This window comes from Plectropomus leopardus, chromosome 5 (assembly GCF_026936395.1).
Source record: "Plectropomus leopardus strain MGB_pleo_1.0 chromosome 5, ASM2693639v1, whole genome shotgun sequence".
Taxonomy (NCBI): domain Eukaryota; kingdom Metazoa; phylum Chordata; class Actinopteri; order Perciformes; family Serranidae; genus Plectropomus; species Plectropomus leopardus.
In genome coordinates, this window is record NC_142180.1 from 14,958,755 (window position 1) to 14,979,615 (window position 20,861).

The 20,861-nt window shown below is 37.4% G+C and overlaps 2 protein-coding genes across 2 annotated transcripts; both read left to right on the top strand.

The window, feature by feature from the left end:
• Positions 1-293: 293 nt before the first annotated feature.
• On the top strand, positions 294-6,910 carry babam1 (BRISC and BRCA1 A complex member 1). Its single transcript, XM_088077577.1, has 9 exons — positions 294-449; positions 1,428-1,873; positions 1,968-2,026; positions 2,111-2,231; positions 2,332-2,410; positions 2,533-2,557; positions 2,661-2,790; positions 2,885-2,971; positions 5,205-6,910. Exons 2-9 carry the CDS (start codon positions 1,442-1,444, stop codon positions 5,403-5,405), a joined length of 1,134 nt encoding a protein of 377 aa, XP_087933703.1. The 5' UTR covers positions 294-449; positions 1,428-1,441; the 3' UTR covers positions 5,406-6,910.
• A 1,871-nt stretch (positions 6,911-8,781) lies between these two features.
• Positions 8,782-16,290, top strand: plvapb (plasmalemma vesicle associated protein b). Its single transcript, XM_042515607.2, has 9 exons — positions 8,782-9,270; positions 9,663-9,839; positions 10,471-10,561; positions 11,278-11,479; positions 11,573-11,792; positions 14,132-14,281; positions 14,533-14,661; positions 15,138-15,206; positions 15,865-16,290. The coding sequence occupies exons 1-8, from the start codon at positions 9,067-9,069 to the stop codon at positions 15,165-15,167; spliced, it is 1,203 nt and encodes a 400-aa protein (XP_042371541.1). The 5' UTR covers positions 8,782-9,066; the 3' UTR covers positions 15,168-15,206; positions 15,865-16,290.
• Positions 16,291-20,861: the final 4,571 nt, after the last annotated feature.

Sequence of the window (20,861 nt, forward strand, 5' to 3'; positions counted from 1 at the left end):
AACTTGAATTTTGCAAGATAATATATTCAACATTAGTTTCCTGTAGGGATCTGAGAAGGGAGAGCAATACACTACACCCTAAAGATGTGTATATGAATAACTTTTGTAGTGCTGATTCCCAAAATGGATTAGCAGTCATGGAGGATTTCTTATAATTATGATGATTTTTTTTTTTACCGCCACAAATATTGTTTTTACTACTACAATCACCACCAAAATCTCCAAAAGGAAAAAAGACGGGGGGGAAAAGGCAGAAAAATGTAACCTTGTCATTAAACTCCACTACCCATAATGCCACGATACTTCGCATTTCCGGGTTTGATCATTTCCGGCGAGGAAGTTGTCCGTTCAAAACCAAAACAAATGTTTGTTCGTCGTCGACATATTTTATAACTTTCAATGACTTTTCCCTTTAATTGAATCATAGACGTTTTGCAGTTAGTCATCACGTAAGTGTATTTTGACATTTTAACATAAAACATGCTCTACGTCTTTATTGGTCTGCTTTGCTCTAGTTTCTCTTGAAGCTAATGCTAACAGCTCACTTGGCTTCTGCGCTGTCATCAAACATCACCTACATAGACTCTGGCTTTCTGGAAACTATTCATCCTGTAATGATAAAACACCTCACATTTTGTTATTCGAGTCAGCTGCAAACTGCACTTTGCAGAATCGTAGTTTATTGTGAACTAGCATGATTTTTAAACCAGTTTTTTTTTTAGAAAGTTATTGCAAACATTGGTTGTGATTCTGAGATTCATGCAGCTTTCTTGTTGCCATTGTACCATCTGTGACTTTATACTAACTCTTGTCCTGATGGTTTTAGGATTTATAGGCAGTTTTCTTGGTACTCTGTTACCTATCAGATTTTATGACCTGCACTAAAAGTCTAGTTAAATTCCCACTACCAATGCTCCTAACATGGTCGCACATTATATTTTCATAGTTTTTAGCAAAAGAGGTGCTATTGGGGATAATTATCAAACAAATATTTTTCAAATAATATATTGATTGTGTGAAGAGCTAAATAATATTGTCCAAATAGTATTTCACAATTTACCAGAGCCCCAAGTGACATCTTCAAATGTTTCATTTTGTCTGTCAAAACAGTCCAAACACCAAAATATCTAATTTACAAGGATATGAACCAGACAGCAGCTGCAAATTTTAGCTATCCCCAGTTGGGAGCATTTATCTATCTTATATCTGTGCCCAGCTGAATGCTATATACTCATAGCTGAAATTCATTTGGGTCACAAAATTTGATCAGTCACAGAATTTTAGTAACACTTGTTTAAAGATCAATATTAATTTGTATTTACATTTTATTATCAGTGGATGACAACCACAGGTAAATGTATACTATCTCTACTGTGTTGATAGTTTCTCTTCTTGGCCAGCCAACCTCAACATCTCCACTTCTTTAGTAATCTCTGTATCCATGGAGACGCCAGAGCCGGGCCCAGCAGATGGAGAGGAGCGCCTGGTGGAGCTGCGTCCTCGGACACGGTCCAACCCTGAAGGTGCTGAGGACCGTCGTAGCAGCACGGGCAGCCTTGGAGGAAACAGCAACCCCAACATATCTCAGCCCGCTGTGGGAAGTCGTGTTGAGGGTGAGGGCGAGGCTTCAACCAGCGACAGTCCTCCCAGTTCCACCACCACAACTGTCTCAGCAGCTGCAGCTCAGACTGCAGCTCCTGTCACAGTGGCGGCAGCGGCTGCAGGCAGCACCACAGTGCCACTATCAACTGCGTCTGTTGCAGCCAAAGAGAGGCCGAAGCCGACACAGCAGCAGCCCACACTGACAACCCCCATCCCTCCGCCAGCAGAGTACCAGCTCAGAGTGCCCCGTGTCAACTGTCCAGAGAAAGTGGTAGGCCTGCTTCACAGATCTGATTTGTGTTTCACATGAAAATCAAAGCTCACTTTCATTAAAAGGCTTAATCTATCTGGTGTTCTCATGGCAGATCATCTGCTTAGACCTTTCTGAAGAGATGTCTTTGCCAAAGTTGGAGTCTTTTAACGGGTAAGCAACAGTCAAGTAAACTTTAATTCCACAGTGCTTGTAGTAGTTGTCATCATTGCCTAATTGATTAATCTTTCCAAACAGGTCTAAAACTAATGCGCTAAACATTTCCCAGAAGATGATTGAAATGTTTGTCAGAACCAAACACAAGATTGACAAACGTCATGAGTTTGCCCTGGTCGTCGTCAATGATGATGCTCTGTGGGTGAGTGCAGGAACATTTTAATGTGCTCCAAATGTTTCATACGTTTTTCTAGAATATTGTCGTCTTTTTCCTCTTCTCATGTGTAATATATGTGTCACAGTTGTCAGGCTTCACCTCTGACCCCAGGGAGCTGTGCAGCTGTCTGTATGACCTTGAGACCAATGTGTGCGAGTCCTTCAGTATCCTTTCACTCAAAACTAACACTTAAACATGAAAATAAATGCTGTACTATGAAGCGATACATAGGACATAGATTTAATGCTGATGGTTGTTACATGTTAGCCTTAACTGTGCTCTGTAGACCTGGAAGATCTTCTTAATGTAATGTAAGTTCTGTCTGACTTGAAACCTTTTTGGCCTCTTAAAATACAATCAACGTTACATACAAGTGTGTAGAGAAGGTCAGCTCTTTTTCTGTTGCACACATAGTCGTCAGAAGATCGAGCTGCCGTCAATGGAAAATGTCCAGACCGTCCCTCCTCCATATGTGGTGCGGACGGTGCTGATCTACAGCCGTCATGCCGGGCAGCTTCAGTTCAACCCTTCAGAGGCTGTTAGTGTGAGTATGAGACCCTGTAAGATATCCAGCTTCGAGTAGTGCATTTACTTTACACAAAAGTAAAAGTCTTGCTTGATCTTGTTTCCTGCCACAGAAAATGCTGCAGTCTCCATATTTTTTCTTTGATGTGGTCTACCTACATAACGGGTCGGAGGAGCAGGGGGATGAGACCAGCTGGAGGGTGAGTGAATCAGCTCATGAAGTGACAGTGATCCAGCATTTGTGCTGTGGCTCTGGTTTGTTTGCTGTTGTGATTTAGTAAAGTATTTCAGTTGGATAGAAGAACTCCAGTAGCACATTTGGTATCAGTAAGTAGTAACTTCTGTTTCAGACTATTTGAAAAACCTTCCTGCTGAGCTTTCAGAAGGTCAAAGTGGGTATTTCTTTTCTTAAATTCATGTACTTTAACTTTCAATGTTTCATGTTACCACACAATAAGTTTTGCATTCCCTCTGATCCACAGAGAAATACTGAGCAGTATTATGATTGTTATTGTGTCGTAGACCGCTGCTGGTTACGACCAGCCGTGTGTGCCTCACCTGTCCATGTCATTGCAGCGACATAGATAGCTAGTATGGGTAGATAAGCTGGCTCTGTTCTCGAGATGGATTGTAGCTGTGATTGTGATTGTAGTCATGGGATGACATTGCTTTGGCCGTTGCTGTCACTGTGATTGTGGCTGTAGTCATGACTGTACTTAAGTTGTCATGTTTGCATGACAAATTTGTCTAAAAAAGTTTGAACAGGAAGTACATGCAGGGGTTGTGTGTATGCAGTGAGCAGATGCTTGTGTTGGCTGAACATTGTATTGAGGCTACTGTGTTCAACTCCTGTGGTGAATTGGTAACACATCTGTAATATCTGATGGAAGCACCAAAGTTTCAAATCCTGTGTTGCTTGATAATGTTTTGTTGGCTAATGTTAAAGGCATACTTCACCCCCAAATAATCATTTGTATATCAATAATCCCTCTGTGTTTTGCTGAATTTGTGAAACATCTTTCTTTTTCTTTGATGCATTTACAGCAAATAAAAAATCCAAAAACAGAGAACATCTTTGATAAATTGTACTAAATAAGCGCTGCATTTACCAACAGGAAAATACATCAAAACATACATCTACATATTTTCAAACTAATGTAGTATGATGCAAATCTCAGTCATCCAGTCATATGCTCAGTACTTCCCAAACACATTTTTGCTTTTTATGCCTCCGCGCCGGCATTCGCTGGGGTCTGAGACATTGTGTTTTCATGTTGTCTGTCCATCTGTCCCATTCTTTTGAACGCGATATCTCAAGAACACCATGAGGGAATTTCTTTAACTTCGACAGAAACTTCCACGTGGATTCAACGATGAGCTGGTTAGATTTTGGTGGTTAAAGGTCAAAGTCATGGTGTCCTTGTGTCTGTGTCATTCTCGTGAAAGTGATCTCACGAACAACTTGAAGGAATTTCATCAAATTTGGCTCAAACGTCCACCTGGACTCAAGAATGATGAGAATGATGAAAAGTTGGCAGTCAAAGGTCAAGGTTATTATAACTTCATGTCTTTGGCCGTAGAGAATTAATTCGCTAGTTATGAAATAATAGATGAAGTGATAACATTATATATTCAAAAGGTCAAAGGTCATCTTTATTGTGTAAAGAAGAGGGTGTCAGCAGGTTTCATAGAGGTTTCCATATTATCCATATTATCAGTTGTTTTAAGTGGAAGTAATAAAATGGTGCAGTTAGCTGTAAAACTACTTCAGGTGTCGTGCGGATGAGGTGATGAACTGTCTGTATCCAAAAGGTCAACTTCACTTTGTCATCATAATGTTCTGCAAAAACCACTTTTTTGTCCATAACTCAACAACATAACTCACTAACAGAAGTGGAGACATTTGGCCAGAGACTGAATTGGTGACACTAATCTTGGATGTCCACCTCAAAACTGTACTGATTGTACAGGTTTTTAATGCTGCCAGGGGAAGATGTGTGTGATGCATGCCTGCTTTCACAGACATGGATGTAAACTGTAAGAGAAACTTCTTGAGCGATTTTGGAGGCATACAACAGTGAAGCGGTAATTCTAGTTTGCTGTTGTTGAACGCATCCCCCCCTTTACTGCGATTCATCATGATGCGTTTGGATTCTTTGTTCACTGAGTTTTCTTCACAAATTTAATGTGATGTAGGTGTGTGATTTATATACAAGTGATCGTTTTATTGGTGAAGAACTTTAACAGGAGCAGTCACAGAACAGCTTCTGTAGCCATATCCATAGCATCATAGATTCAAAAACAAATACAGCCAGCGTCCGAGTCCTCTGTATTATTACACCTTCCTGTGTTTTCTAGATTATTCACTCAGGTACTCTTAACATCTTCCTTCGGCCCTGTATTTCAACTGTGTGGTATGTTTTCTGTCTTCAGGACAACTACACGTCTTTCTGCAACCTGGACTCAAAGGGCATGTGCTATCGCTTTGAGGTTTCCCTGGGAGGACCCGCCATCGAGCTGCACAACTGCATGGCCAAACTTCTGGCTCACCCTTTACAGAGACCTTTCCAGAGCCACGCGTCTTACAGCCTGCTGGAGGGGGATGACCCCCAGGACATTGAGGCAACCGTGTAAAACCAGACAGCGGTTTTCCGTGTGCACCTCAATGAGGGTTTTTTTTCCATTTCCTGCTGACAAGCAATAATTTGTAGGAATATTTCGCAAAACCAGACGTGACTCTAAAGAGACAAGGGGTTGTCGGCAGGTTTCTGTTAACTCATCAAGGTTTCCATAAAAGAATGAATGAGTCATCTATTGTTGATAATCGGAAGTAATAAAGTGATTCAGCTAGCTGTGAAATTACTGGAGGTGTCCTGTGGATGAAATGGATGGCAGAGAGTTCAGGAGCAGGACAGGAGTAAAAGATGACTAAGAAAGGATTTTAGAAAAGGAAGATTGTTAATTCTTAAACTCACCTCCTCCGTATGTTTTTCTTTCAAATCTTAAAGGTCCAGTGTGTAGGATTTAGAGGAATACAGCATATTATCAAAAACGGAATATAATATTAAGTGTGTTTTCTTTAATGTAAAATCACCTGAAAATAAGAATCGTATTTTCGGTACCACAGAATGAATCATTTATATCTACATAGGGAGTGGGTCCTCATCCATGATGTCCAGCACATTTTCATGACGGCTGCTGTAGTCCGCAGCCCCTCTTCTACAAGACAAACAGCCGTGGCAAAACATTGATTTTTAACCTGAAACTGCTTTAGTCATCGTTTTTATCAGTTTAAATCACTGGGTCCAGTTGTTCTGGAATGGAGCATAACTCTGCGAATAATTCGGCTCCTGGTAAAAACCTCCTGAATGTCTGGATCAGATTAAAGTTCAGCACATATTAAGTTATAAGGTGAAAAGGGTGAATGCGCAGTAGCTTGTTGTGGGCCTCCTACCCATCACCGACGTGCCAAATGGTGTTTGACAAACACTAATTTGTAGCCTGAAACTACTTTATTCAGTGTTTTAACCAGTTTTAACCAGTTTTTGTTTTGAGAAGAAGACACCTGCAGATAACGTGGCTCCTGATAAAAACCTCCTGAACAATGAACGCTGAAGGAATTCTAACCTTGCAATCTGCAATCCTCACCGCTAGACACCACTAAATCCCCCTAAATCTTACATGCGGTTCCTTTAAACCTTTTAAAGTCTTAAGGGGTACATTCAGTGCACACCTGTGACAGTTTTCCATAGCTGGCCTTTTCAGACTTTAAAGTAATGAACTGTAACGTTATGTACTGTATCACAGAGGTCACAACCTCTGTAGTGTTGCCTTCTGTTTTTGTTGGTAATTTCCACCTTTCATTGCTTGTTTTAATGTATTTTCTGTTTTGTAAGCAGCTGTTTTTAATCTTTAGTTGATTTGCCTCTCATATGTTACACTGACAATGACAGAATGTACAGTAATGTAGAAGCGACCCCTCTCATGACAGCGATCTCTGTGTCATTGATGTACTGATTGTTAAAAAGGCCCCGCATACTGCCAGTATAGCTGCACTTGAAACACATTGTACAGATGAGCCTTTTGAAGCTGTTTCTGAGTATTAAAAAAGGCATGTTGAATCGTGTTTTATACACGCATATGTGCTTTCTATGTTTTTGTCAGGAGATGGCAGCAAAGTCACATAAGAGATTTGAACTAAATTTAAAAGCCTCCACAAAAGCAACTGAGGTCTTTGACAGTAGGGACTAGCAGTTTTTTAATACATCCAAGTGTCAGCTTTGATATTTTTACATGCTCTGAGTTAAATCTCCAGGCGTCTTCACTACCCAGCTTCCTACTATAATTATACTATAATTTCTGAATCTGCAGGCTAATATGACCACATAATTAGGCAGTTATCAGAGCAACCTTATCTGTTATCTAACTCTGGCAGGAATATAACTTCCATGGTAAATGTGTCTGGCCAGATATCTTAAGAGGTGTTTTTATCTCAGTTTTCAACCCTTTGGTTTCCTGTTTTTGTTCAGAAGTTGATCCGATGTCTGCCCTGACTCCTGATAGTCACTCATTTTCTGTCACTCTAACATACCTTCATAAATTAGTTTTTTTCCAGTGAGGACAGGTTGTCAGGGAGACAATGGGGGAGCAGGAAAACGCCAGGCTCGGAGGACCTTTCCCCTTTCACACACTTCCCCAGAAGGACCGGCTGCTCCTCACGTCATCACCGCAGATAACAGTGCAGGGGGGGGATCCAGAGTGTCTGTGCTGCAGGGAGAATTTGTTATTCCCTCATCCCTGAAGAATGACAGGTCCCTATTGTTTTCATTCTTTCACTCCTCCACTGCCATGACTCCTTTCCGTGCTTGCTTGGAACAGGATATGGTGGAATTTTTTTTTTTGGATTTGTTTGGCATTTTCTGCTTTTACTTGTCACATGGCCTACATTGTTCATTCACCACCTAGGGAATATGATCACGAATTCTGTTAAAGCTATATCTAAATGTGGCACTGATGGGTGATCTTTCCGTTCTTTTCACGTGCAGACAGCGGTGGAAAATTACTGCATTTATTCAGGACACTTGTACCTGCAAGGAAATGCAATGCATTCACTTGAGAAAAAGGATTTACCCTGTTTTTCCGAGAAATTTAGATTATTATCTTATTAATTCAGAAAAACAGAGCTTTTCTTTTTTCAAAGTGGATGAATTACGCTCTCTAATATTTGAGTATTTATATTTGATTATATTTTATTATTTTGCTCCACTTCAATTCAGTACTTTTAACTCCTAGAGTAACTGGTTGATTCTTATGTCATTATTTTGCATTTAAAGCTGACTTTAAAAACAAAAAACAGAAAAAATATTGCTTGATTAAGTTAAAATACCCAGCAGCCTGCCTGGATTAACCTGTGATGAGGCCCCGGGGCAAAATTTTGTTTGTTTGGTTTCTGAAATCACTCTTTTTGTTAAAAACATGTCTGCTCTTAACTTGATCATATTTAAAGTTGTGAAGGACAAAAGCTCACCTCACCCTGTGTAAAGATGACTTCTGAAGTTTAGCTGAGGCTTCATCAGTCTGAGTTAGATCAGTGTGTAAGAAGATACTTAAAAAGTCTTTAAATGTCTTAAATTCATTTCCATAGATATTAGGACTTAAGAGTCATTAAAAAGTCCTTTAATCCAATTTAAATATTCAGAATTTTTGATTAAGAGAAAAAGTGGGAATTTTGAACAACATTATCAAACCTTTCTGGAAAAACTAAATAAGACACAACTTCTTATTCAAAGTGTAAGTGTCTTAAAAACGTGTCTTTAAACCTTATTAAATCTTCCTGCCCAAAAAATTTCCATTTGTCCTGAGCACTCGGAAAATATGTGATAATTTGGGCAGCAATGCAGCTGGAGGCTGGAAATGTGACAGAGGTCGATAAGGGAGGAGGAGAGGGAGGGGAGGTGAGGGCTGGGCCAGGATGGACTGGAAGTGTGCTTCCAGCAGCATTTATAAACATGGCCCCTTTACACACCTAAGGGTCATTGTTTACATCCATCCATACGTGGCATTTGTGCCTCTATGTTTCTGCTCCCTGACAGTGAGACAGAGCTTTAAAAGACAGAGAAACAAACATCACCTTTTTTTCTTTCCACTTCTCCTCGACAGTGTTCACCTTGAAGCCTTCACACCTGCTCTACATTGAAGATCACATCTAACCGGCCACCTTGTGGATCTGTAGCAAAAAAATTATTCCTGTTTAGATCTCGTGAAACCAACTGCCACCATTTCACCTCCAACAGTCATGTACAGCTCCAGCTACTCCCGGGCCAAGTTTGGCCTGGAGGCCAGAGAGCCCCTGCACAAGCCCAAAGGGAAGAGCTGTGGCTACTACATGAGGATCGTCTTCTTCTTCTCTTCTCTGATCCAGTCTCTCATCATCGTCAGCCTGGTGCTCTTCCTCATCTACGGACAGCCAGAGAAGTCTGCAGAGGAGAGGAGGGTTGAGGTCAGTGATTTCTTCTTGTATAATAACCCTAATTTATTTTATCAGATATTAAACAACATTCACAACTTTTTTTTTTAACGTGTAAAAATACTCTGCTTTGAATAATAATAATCATATGTGTGACAGTTTCTTAACAAAAAAATCCTGAAATCACAAAACTTTCAAATAAAGTAAAAAACAGCAAAACATTATCTTTAGTGGAAGGAGACTTCAAGAAACTTAATTAGGCTTTAAAAAAAAGATGGACTAATTTTTGCTGCAGCTTTTGATTCATTATCTCTAGTCTGTTGTTTCCGACTCACAGTTTCATGTGTATGAATGTGTATAAATGTCCAGAGCTGTATATTTTAGAGATGATGATGATGCTGAGTGATGTGATTGATGTTTTGAAGGAGCTGGAGCAGAACTTCAACAGGCTGAGCGAGAACAACATCCAGCTGAGGAAGGAGAAAGGCGAGCTGGGAGCTCAGCTGGGAGCTCGCACAGCAGAGAAAGCTGCTCTGGAAGGAGAGCTGGCGAAGCTGAAGACTGACGCCAACAATACAGAATATAGAATAAAAGAAAAATTAGTGAGTAGAGGACTTAATTATTATCATGCAGGTCATTTTAATCATATTTTAAAAAAACTTGTTTAAAAAACAAAAAGTTGAGTAATTTTTTATGTGCAAATTATACAAAATGATTATTTCTTTATGGAAGTAAGTAAAAGTCTTAAAGTATAATCATGAAAATTAACATGAAAAATCACAGGTAAAAGTACTCAATTCAAATAAAAATAGTCCATGATTATCTAACTATATAATTTATGATTCCATTATTATTATTCATTCATTTATAACAAAAAAAGCAGGATTTTACTGTTGCTGTGGGCTGAGTAACTTGAAACTTTATATTGGCCATCATAATAGCCCAGAGCCCAGTGACACTTGAATTAAAAAATATTTTAAAATATTTGTTATGTTTCTAAACTGAATAACCTTAATGCCTACACACTAAATAAATGTAGTAGAGTAAAAACTTTAATATTTCCAATTATAAAGTAGTCATGGAGAAGTATAAAGTAGCATAAAAAAAATACCAAAGTACAGGTAGTGAATATGCTTAGTTACATTTAACCACTACTGGTCTCCGTATTAATTAAAGAAAATCCACAACTATCCTGTAAATATATATATTAAATATATGTTTTCTTATTTATAGGCTAACTGTGAGAGAAATGCAGCAACACTTAGCATGATGGCGCGGCGTACCACGACTCCAATCCAGCCCCCTCCTGTGGTCACCACCAGTGGTATGTACGCCAAGTCCATTCTTTTCTGGAGACTTAGTGTAATTCTCTAATTTTGTTGAAACATTTTGAAAAAATGACTTGTTGAGCAGCCGCTGCATTAGAAATTACCGAACAATAATAATACTATATAAACAGCATGTACAGTAAAAATGTGTCTAATTTAAAACAAGATGGTTGCACATAGGTTTTGAAATACAGTAAAAATAATTTTGGTAACAGATCCTAGTTTTAATTAATGGCTATATTAGTGGTTAAGAAATAATTTTCCTTTACTGTATAGATAAGTTAGAAGACATTAATACGAACACCTTTGGGTTATAAAAAAATATCGGTCAGGTATTTTAATTGTGGTCTAATTTATCGTTTATTACCTCTATTAATTATTTATAAGTATTTGTACCAGTAGAAATGGTGGCTTATCAAGAGAGACATTCATGAGCATTGATTAACGACCCTACTATTTAGTGCTTTGTATCTCAAAAAGGGTTTTTTTGATAAAAGAAATAATATCTGTGACAGATTTTTTTCAACCTGATATTCTTGTTGATGTCTAATAACTAATGTCTAAATAATTGGTAGAACAAACATTAACAGCGCCATCAGATACAGTGTGTAAAAGGTTCATTGTTAGACAAGAATATTAATAAACACAAAATATGTCAATGTTTGCATCAAATTTTCTTGATGATAATGCTGTTTTCCACGAAACTCTCCAGGTGAAATGAGGACTTTGCAGACCCTCAACGCTCAGCAAAAAGCTATGATAAACCTCATCGAGGCAAACTTCACCCAGACGGTTCACTACCTGAGCCAGGACAGGGACAACGCTCTCAAAGACAGAGACACACATCACCAAAACGCCATTGCGCTGCGCAGGGACAACACTATGCTGAAGGAGCAGCTCACCACCTACACGAGGTACTGTGTGTTTCTCCATCTGCTCTGTGAGAATAATTAAAAACATTCAAATTAAACATAAAAACTTTTGTCTGATATGTTTTTTTTAACCAGGAAATGCAAAGAGGACTTTGCTCAGTCTTTGGACGGAATCAAAACGGTGACCAGCGAGTTCCTGAATAAGATCAACAACCTGTTTCCCCACCAGCTGACCTTTCACCTCACCTGTGACAGCCAGCAGGAGCAGATGGAGAAGATCAGAAACAGCTGCACGAACCTGTCAAGAGACGTGGAGAATAAATTCCAGCTGTACTTAGACAACGTGGGCAACAAGGTGTGTGCGCTATATATTTTATGATTCAAGGTGTGTCTTGATTTGATGTTATTTTAAATGACAAGTGGATCAGCAGCACTCAGTGTATGCTGGAATACACAATCTAGAGAGGGATTAAGTAGTGAAATAAGTCTGTTGTTGCATTAATAAAAACAAATCTAGACTAATAGTGGAGGGGTGGAAGACGTACTCGGATCCGCTACACATAAAAGTACTGCATCCAAAATTATATTCAGGCAAAAGTGCAGAGCAGTCAAGCAAAATATCCTAAAAGTGTCAAACGTAAAAGTAGTTGTACTGCAGAACAATGGTAATCTAGGTGACTGGTACAACATTTTAAATGTAAAATTTTACCTGAAAAGTAACTCTTAAAGTAAAATGACAAATACATTTTGGAAAGTAAAAATTGCAATAATTATAATACATAATTAATTAAGGTAATTGTTCTCTCAAAGTACCTCAAAATTGTAGGTACTTTTCAGAGTTTGTTCTTCTCTCTTGTCGACCTTCCTTTAAACTCTGACGTAAAATTCCAGAGAACAAATTCAATGGGAAACCAGTTTCTCAGGGGAGGAAGTCAATCCGCTGCATCATTCATGATAAATCTACAGCTAAAGAGACAGACGTCCTCTGAGGTGAAGTCAGGGTCAAAGCAGAGGCGAAGTGTGTGTCACTGCTAATACAGCAGCACAGTACAGGACAAAAGAAACATATCCTCAGAAAATAGCTTTGCTATTTTTCCACTCTTAAGAGTAATATTTAATGTGGATACAACTTTTTTTCACTTCTCCTTACACCAAATATTTTGGTGTAAGGAGACTTTTTTACACCAACTTTTGACACTGTCTGTGTCAGATTTCAGGTGGTAATTGTAAACTTTTTTTGTCAGCCTTTCGTATTAGTTTTTTCCCATGCAGACAAAATTGTAAATCAACTTTGTTTCTTTTATTGTTTGTAAAGTGATAAGTAGATAACATAGACCAATGTTACACATCACAGAAATGATAGCCTAAGTTAGTCTGCTGTAGACTGACCAACACAAAAGTCAAGAAAACATACAATAAAAGCATAAAACAAACAATGATACAATAAAAAATATCATAATATTCATGACATCCATGACCTCTTATGTATGTAACTAAGGTGTATGTAACTAACTAAGGTGTAATACTACACATGTAGTTGAATTAATACCTCTCTGACAGGGTCAATCAAAACTGAACATTATTCAAAGGCAGACTTCATAGCTGTGCTGCATAAAATTTAGCTATTAGAGTGGCCAATGAGTGTTGATGTTCTTCAGAGGCGGGTACACAATAATTTAAATGTGAAAACATTATAATAGATAAAAGTATATGTAGCATAGAAAGGTTAGTGGTCTCTAATGACTCTAAATATGTACAGCAAGTTTACTTTTGCAACCTTGCTCAAAATTTAAACACATTTCTCAATATGAAAGTTGTAATCTAACATCAGACTGAGATATTTTACTCTAGAAAACATCTCAATAAATTCATTATTAATTAATTATTAAATGGGGTAGAGTCTTAGAGGAAAAGCAAAATGACATCGGTTTTGCTAGTAGTGAACTATACAGTTGAATTGTTAAAACGTACAGTCGAATTTATGTAACTTACAAAACCATTATTTGGCTACATACATTCCACTGATTCAGCTCCATATTTGGTAATAAACAGTAAGCGTTCATTAGTGTCACTGGCACCTCAGCGTCTGATTTAGAGAGACATTAACCTCTGTGCTGTGGCCCCAGGGAGACATTTACTGTGACAGTGAGGAAAATGTACATTAACAAACACTCACATTGACAGATAGAAATAGAAACATGGTAAACAAAAACAGGTGCCATTATGTAAAGGCACCATCTGGAAACACATTTGGTTTAGTCAAATATGTCACATTTTTCCATCTGAGCCGATTACATATGAGGGAGTCTCCTACTTTCTGCTACGGAGTTAAGATAAGTAAATATTATTACTTTTTTGCTGTACAACGTAGTTGTTAAAAATCTGCAGCAGTGTGCTCATGACAGAACGAGCAATCTCAGCTAACCAGTCAAAAGTCAAACAGATGATAAAAATACAACAGATAATACATGACCCGCACCCCTCAGAGGATTATTTACATCCATGGAGGTAAGATATTGATAGTCCAAGAGGACTGTTGTGTATGTTATCATTTAATCCATTTATTATTTTGTTTTGACTTTTTTTTCTCTGTTACATGTTAAAATATGTCAAGCAATCAATCAATAAAAAAGTCTTGTGCAAAACAAGAATAATGTCAAATGAATAAATAAAAAATGAAAAATCTTCTTCCAGGTGGCCGAGATCCAAGCCAAGTCCAGTCGTCTGGAGGTGCAAAATTCACAGTTGACTTCTGAAGCGCAGGAGTGTGAACGCAATCGTGGTGAGATGATCGCTGAGACTGCCAAGCAGCTACAGCTCAAGCAAAAGACTCATGACGACCAGGTAGATCAAGTCTGTGCACTGATTTGTTTGCGTGGGTGAAAAATGGGAAAGAAATGAGAGATCCAAAGAACAAGCTGATTTTCTCAGTATCCGGTTATGAAACTGTGACTGCCATTATAAAAAAAATGATGATAATGTACTCCTGTTTCTGTTTTAACAAGAACTTTAATCATATGAGACAATCTAGGGTGTAAAAGTTTCTTTTTTCACATAGTTTTCTATTTGAAGTAACACATGCATATTTTGTTCAGGTGGAGAAATTACTGATTGAGCAGAACCGACTGAGAGAACAGAAGCAGCTGCAGGAAGACAGTTTGGCCCTGAGAGATAAAGAGCTTCAAACCCTCCAGCGAATGCTCTCTGCTCAACCCAATTTTAAGGTGAAATAAATAGAAAGGATCAGACTTTTTTTTTTTCTTTTTCAGTGCAGCCATATGAAAAGAAATTAGGCAAGGGAGCACTTACTAATGATTCAAACATTCATTTATTTAGGACAGATTTTCATTTTTGTGCTCATGTTAAGCATTCATCTAAGCTGCTCTTAGCTGCTGGCTAAATTTCCTGTACTTAACTTTTTGCCCCTGTGCTTTTAAGTTAGATTTACTGATTTAATGGACAGCAGCGCAGAGATAAGGTGATGCATGTGGACTGAACCGAAAATCTCAGAATCTGAGGGCAGCAGTAGCAGGAAAGCAAGATAACAAAACAAAAAACATTTTTATAGAGTCAGTAGTCTAAAAAACGTCCAATATCAAATTCCACAGTTATGAGAGTGAGTTGTAGGTGTGCATTCATCTGTACAAATATGGTATCTCAGTGAAATTTGAAACAATATTAACTTTTTTTTGTTTTCCAGTCTGGTTTTCCTAAAGCTGCTGGCCTATAGGCATCTATTGGAGCACCTGGCATCAGCAAAACTCCAGCGGTAAGAATAACAACAATAATCAGATTATACTAGTTATATGAAGTGTGATTACTGTACAGCAAGTGCCTTGCTGTGCTTTTAGCACATGGCATGGCATAAAACCTGCATCTGAACATCGTAAACAGATAGATCATTAACCATGATCTCTTCTGCCTTTTATTTAGCATTTTAGCATGCTAACATTTTCTAATTGTCACTAGACACAAATAATAGCTGAGGCTCATGTTAATGTCATAAGTTTTGCAGGTTTTTTCATAAACCAAAGTATTACACAGTTTATTTCAAATAATCCAACAGTTGTTGAGTTATTACATGAAAACCACCAATGTAAACCTAATGGTAGCTTGAGAAGAGAAGTCAGAGGACCATTAAAGTCAGTGTGATTGATTCTCTGGGGACATTATGACCCTTGCTGCTATGCTACTGGCAACAGTTAAAACGGTTAAAATAGCACAAAACATTTGGACTTTAGCTCACTTCCTCGAATGCTTGCACTTCATGTTATGTGTGTCTTAATGTTCCTTCGCCAATCTGTCATATTTGTTTAAACATTTTAATCTGTAAACTGCTTCAACATATATTCCAGTATCCAGAGACAATGAATACATTGTGCTGTCATTGATATATAATCATAATCGCCAATCTTTTTGTCTTCCAGGTGAGATGAAATGAACTAGCAGAGTAATAACAGAAGGTGTAAGTGGTGTGTCACAGTGATCAACATTTTGGCTTCAAAAAACTTTCAAAGAACATTTATTTGTTCCTGATAGAACCCACTTCCACATAACCTGCAAATACTCTGAGCCCACATGAAGGACATATTTACTGTTGCTGGTCTGTGCATGCTTTGTTTAGCTCTGTGTGGAATAGAAGCTTTATTTGTATTTTTCTTGTGTTTGAGAGAAAACATTAACTGTGAAAAGCCTTGGTATCTCCCAGGGTCAATGTACAAATTTCCCTGACAATGGTGTAAATATTTTTAATTGAGTTTCACTCATCGTGGTTTTTGTAGTTAAGAATTTATCTTAAGAATCTTATCTTTTTAATTAAAATTAAATTGACCTAAAACAGACTCATGCATTAACTTTAGAGTCCACTTGTTTTTCTCATTTTGGAAGACATACAATAGTATGACTTTTTTATGCTTTTCTGGATGACTTGCTTACAGTATGATGTTTTTAGGATATTTTGGACAACGTGCTATAGTATGACATTCTTTTTCTCGCTATTTTTGACGTTATGACTTTTAAGTTATTCTTGATGACTTGCTATAGAATGGCTTTTTTAGGCTATTTTGGACGACCTGCTATAGTATGATGTTTTTAGTGTATTTATATAACATGCCATAAAAGGACTTTTTTAAGGTGACTTTTTCACATGATTTTTGAGTACATGCTATATCATGACATTTAAAGGGTATTTTGGGTGACATAGTATGGTATGTTTTTTTTTTTTTTTACTATTTTTTACAACACGCTATAGTATGACTATTTTTTTTTTTTTTAACTATTGTGGACAACCTGTTACTGTATCACACGGACAACAATTTGGACATGGCCATGAAGCATTAAATAGCGTGCCAACACCGGCCAAAGCAAAGAATGTCATAAAAACAGCCAAAACTAGCATGATAATGCATGTTGAAAAAATGACCAAAAAGGCAAGGCTATAGTATGGCTTAAAATGGCAAAATATATCATGTCCCCCAAAGAGCTTAAAATGCATTAAAACAGCACAAAATAACGTGCCAATACTCGCCATAGCATAGAATGTTGCAAAAACGGCCAAAAACACCACAATAATGCATGTTGAAAAAATGACCCAATGGCAAGGCTATAGTATGGCTAAAAATGTGAAAATATGACACATCCCAAAAACAGCTTAAAATACCTTAAAACAGCATAAACTACTGTGCCAATGTTCGCCATAGCATAGAACGTTGCAGAAACGGCCAAAAGTACCATAATAATGCATGTTGAAAAAATGACAGAAAAGGCAAGGCTATAGTATGGCTAAAAATGTGAAAATATGACATGTCCCAAAAACAGCTTAAACTGCCTTAAAACAGCATAAAATAACGTGCCAATCCTCGCCATAGCATAGAATGTTGCAAAAAAGGTCAAAAACACCAAAATAATGCATGTTGAAAAAATGACCCAAAAGGCAAGGTTAAAAATGTGAAAATATGACACGTCCCAAAAACTACTAAAAACGCATCAATACAGCATAAAATAATGTGCTAACAAACGCCATAGCATAGAACGTTGCAGAAACGGCCAAAAATACCATAATGATGCATGTTAAAAAAATGACCAAAAAGACAAGGCTATAGTATGGATTAGAATGGCTAAATATATCATGTCCCCAAAAGAGCTTAAAATGCATTAAAACAGCACAAAATAACGTGCATATCCTCGCCATAGCATAGAATGTTGTAAAAACGGCCAAAAACTACATAATAATGCATGTTGAAAAAATTACTGAAAAGGCAAGGCTATAGTATGGCTAAAACTGTGAAAATATGACACGTCCCAAAAACAGCTTAAACTGCCTTAAAAAAGCATAAAATAATGTTCCAATACTCGCCTTAGCATAAAATGTTGCAAAAACAGCGAAAAACACCATAATAATGTATGTTGAAAAAATGACCCAAAAGGCAAGGCTATAGTATGGCTAAAAATGTCAAAATATGACACGTCCCAAAAACTGCTGAAAACACATCAAAACAGCATAAAATAATGTGCGAACAAACGCCATAGCATAGAATGTTGCAGAAACGGCCAAAAACACCATAATAATGCATGTTGAAAAAATGACCCAAAAGGCAAGGCTATAGTATGGCTAAAACTGTGAAAATATGACACTTCCCAAAACAGCTTAAACTGCCTTAAAAAAGCATAAAATAACGTTCCAATACTCACCATAGCATTGAATGTTGCAGAAACGGCCAAAAACACCATAATGTTGTATGTTGAAAAAATGACCAAAAAGGCAAGGTATGGTTAAAAATGTGAAAATATGACACGTTCCAAAAACTGCTGAAAACACATCAAAACAGCATGAAATAATTTGCTAACAAACGCCATAGCATAGACTGTTGCAAATACGGTCAAAAACGCCAAATTAATGCATGTTGAAAAAAATGACCGAAAAGGCAAGGCTATAGTATGGCTAAAACTGTGAAAATATGACTAGTCCCAAAAACAGCTTAAACTGCCTTAAACAAGCATAAAATACTGTTCCAATACTCGCCATAACATAGAATGTTGCAAAAACAGCGAAAAACACCATAATAATGCATGTTGAAAAAATGACAGAAAAGGCAAGGCTATAGTATGGCTAAAAATGTGAAAATATGACACATCCCAAAAACACCTTAAAATACCTCAAAACAGCATTAAATAGTGTGGAAATACCTGCCATAGCATAGAATGTTGCAAATACGGTCAAAAACACCAAAATAATGCATGTTGAAAAAAAATGACCGAAAAGGCAAGGCTATAGTATGGCCAAAAATGTGAAAATATGACACGTCACAAAAACAGCTTGAAACACATCAAAACAGCATAAAATAATGTGCTAACAAACGCCATAGCATAGAACGTTGCAGAAACGGCCAAAAACACCATAATAATGCATGTTGAAAAAAATGACCGAATAGGCAAGGCTATAGTATGGCTAAAAATGTGAAAATATGATACGTCCCAAAAACACCTTAAAATACCTCAAAACAGCATTAAATAGTGCGGCAATACTCGCCATAGCATAGAATGTTGCAAATACGGTCAAAAACACCAAAATAATGCATGTTGAAAAAAATGACCGAATAGGCAAGGCTATAGTATGGCTAAAAATGTGAAAATATGACACGTCCCAAAAACAGCTTAAACTGCCTTAAAACAGCATAAAATAACGTGCATATCCTCGCCATAGCATAGAACGTTGCAGACACGGCCAAAAATACCATAATAATTCATGTTGAAAAAAATGACCGAATAGGCAAGGCGATAGTATGGCTAAAAATGTGAAACTATGACACGTCCCAAAAAGCAGCTTAAACTGCCTTAAAACAGCATAAAATAACGTGCATATCCTCGCCATAGCATAGAACGTTGCAGAAACGGCCAAAAATACCATAATAATGCAAGGTGAAAAAATGACCGAAAAGGCAAGGCTATAGTATGGCTAAAAATGTGAAAATATGACACATCACAACAACAGCTGAAAGCAATTCAAAACAGCATAAAATAATGTGTTAACAAACGCCATAGCATAGAGCGTTGCAGAAACGGCCAAAAACACCATAATAATGCATGTTGATAAAATGACCGAATAGGCAAGGCTATAGTATGGCTAAAAATGTGAAAATATGACACATCCCAAAAACAGCTTAAACTGCCTTAAAACAATATAAAATGACGTGCCAATACTCGCCATAGCATAGAATGTTGCAAATACGGTAAAAAAACCCACCATGATAATGCATGTTGAAAAAATGACCGAAAAGGCAAGGCTATAGTATGGCTAAAACTGTGAAAATATGACACGTCACAAAAACAGCTGAAAACAATTCAAAACAGCATAAAATAATGTGTCAATACTCGCCATAGCATAGAATGTTGCAAAAACAGCCAAAAACACCATAATAATGTATGTTGAAAAAATGACCGAAAAGGCAAGGCTATAGTATGGCTAAAAATGTGAAAATATGACACGTCCCAAAAACAGTTTAAACTGCCGTAAAACAGCATAAAATAACGTGCCAATCCTCACCATAGCATTGAATGCTGCAGAAACGGCCAAAAACACCATAAAAATGCAAGGTGAAAAAAATGACCAAAAAGGCAAGGCTATAGTATGGCCAAAAATGTGAAAATATGACACGTCCCAAAAACAGCTTAAAATAATTTAAAACAGCATAAAATAACGTGCCAATACTCGCCATAGCATAGAATGTTGCAAAAACAGCCAAAAACACCATAATAATGTATGTTGAAAAAATGACCCAAAAGGCAAGGCTATAGTATGGCGAAAAATGTCAAAATATGACACATCCCAAAAACAGCTTAAACTGCCGTAAAACAGCATAAAATAACGTGCCAATCCTCACCATAGCATTGAATGCTGCAGAAACGGCCAAAAACACCACAAAAATGCAAGGTGAAAAAAATGACCAAAAAGGCAAGGCTATAGTATGGCCAAAAATATTAAAATATGACATGTCCCAAAAAACAGCTTAAAATACCTTAAAACAGCATAAAATAATGTGCCAATCCTCGTCATAGCATAGAACGTTGCAGACACGGCCAAAAATACCATAATAATGCATGTTGAAAAAATGACCGAAAAGGCAAGGCTATAGTATGGCCAAAAATGTGAAAATATGACACATCCCAAAAACAGCTTAAAACACATCAAAACAGCATAAAATAATGTGCGTACAAACGCCATAGCATAGAACGTTGCAGAAACGGCCAAAAACACCATAATAATGCAAGGTGAAAAAATGACCCAAAAGGCAAGGCAATAGTATGGCTAAAAATGTGATGTTAACACATTATTTTATGCTGTTTTGAATTGCTTTCAGCTGTTGTTGTGATGTGTCATATTTTCACATTTTTGGCCATACTATAGCCTTGCCTAGTGGGTCATTTT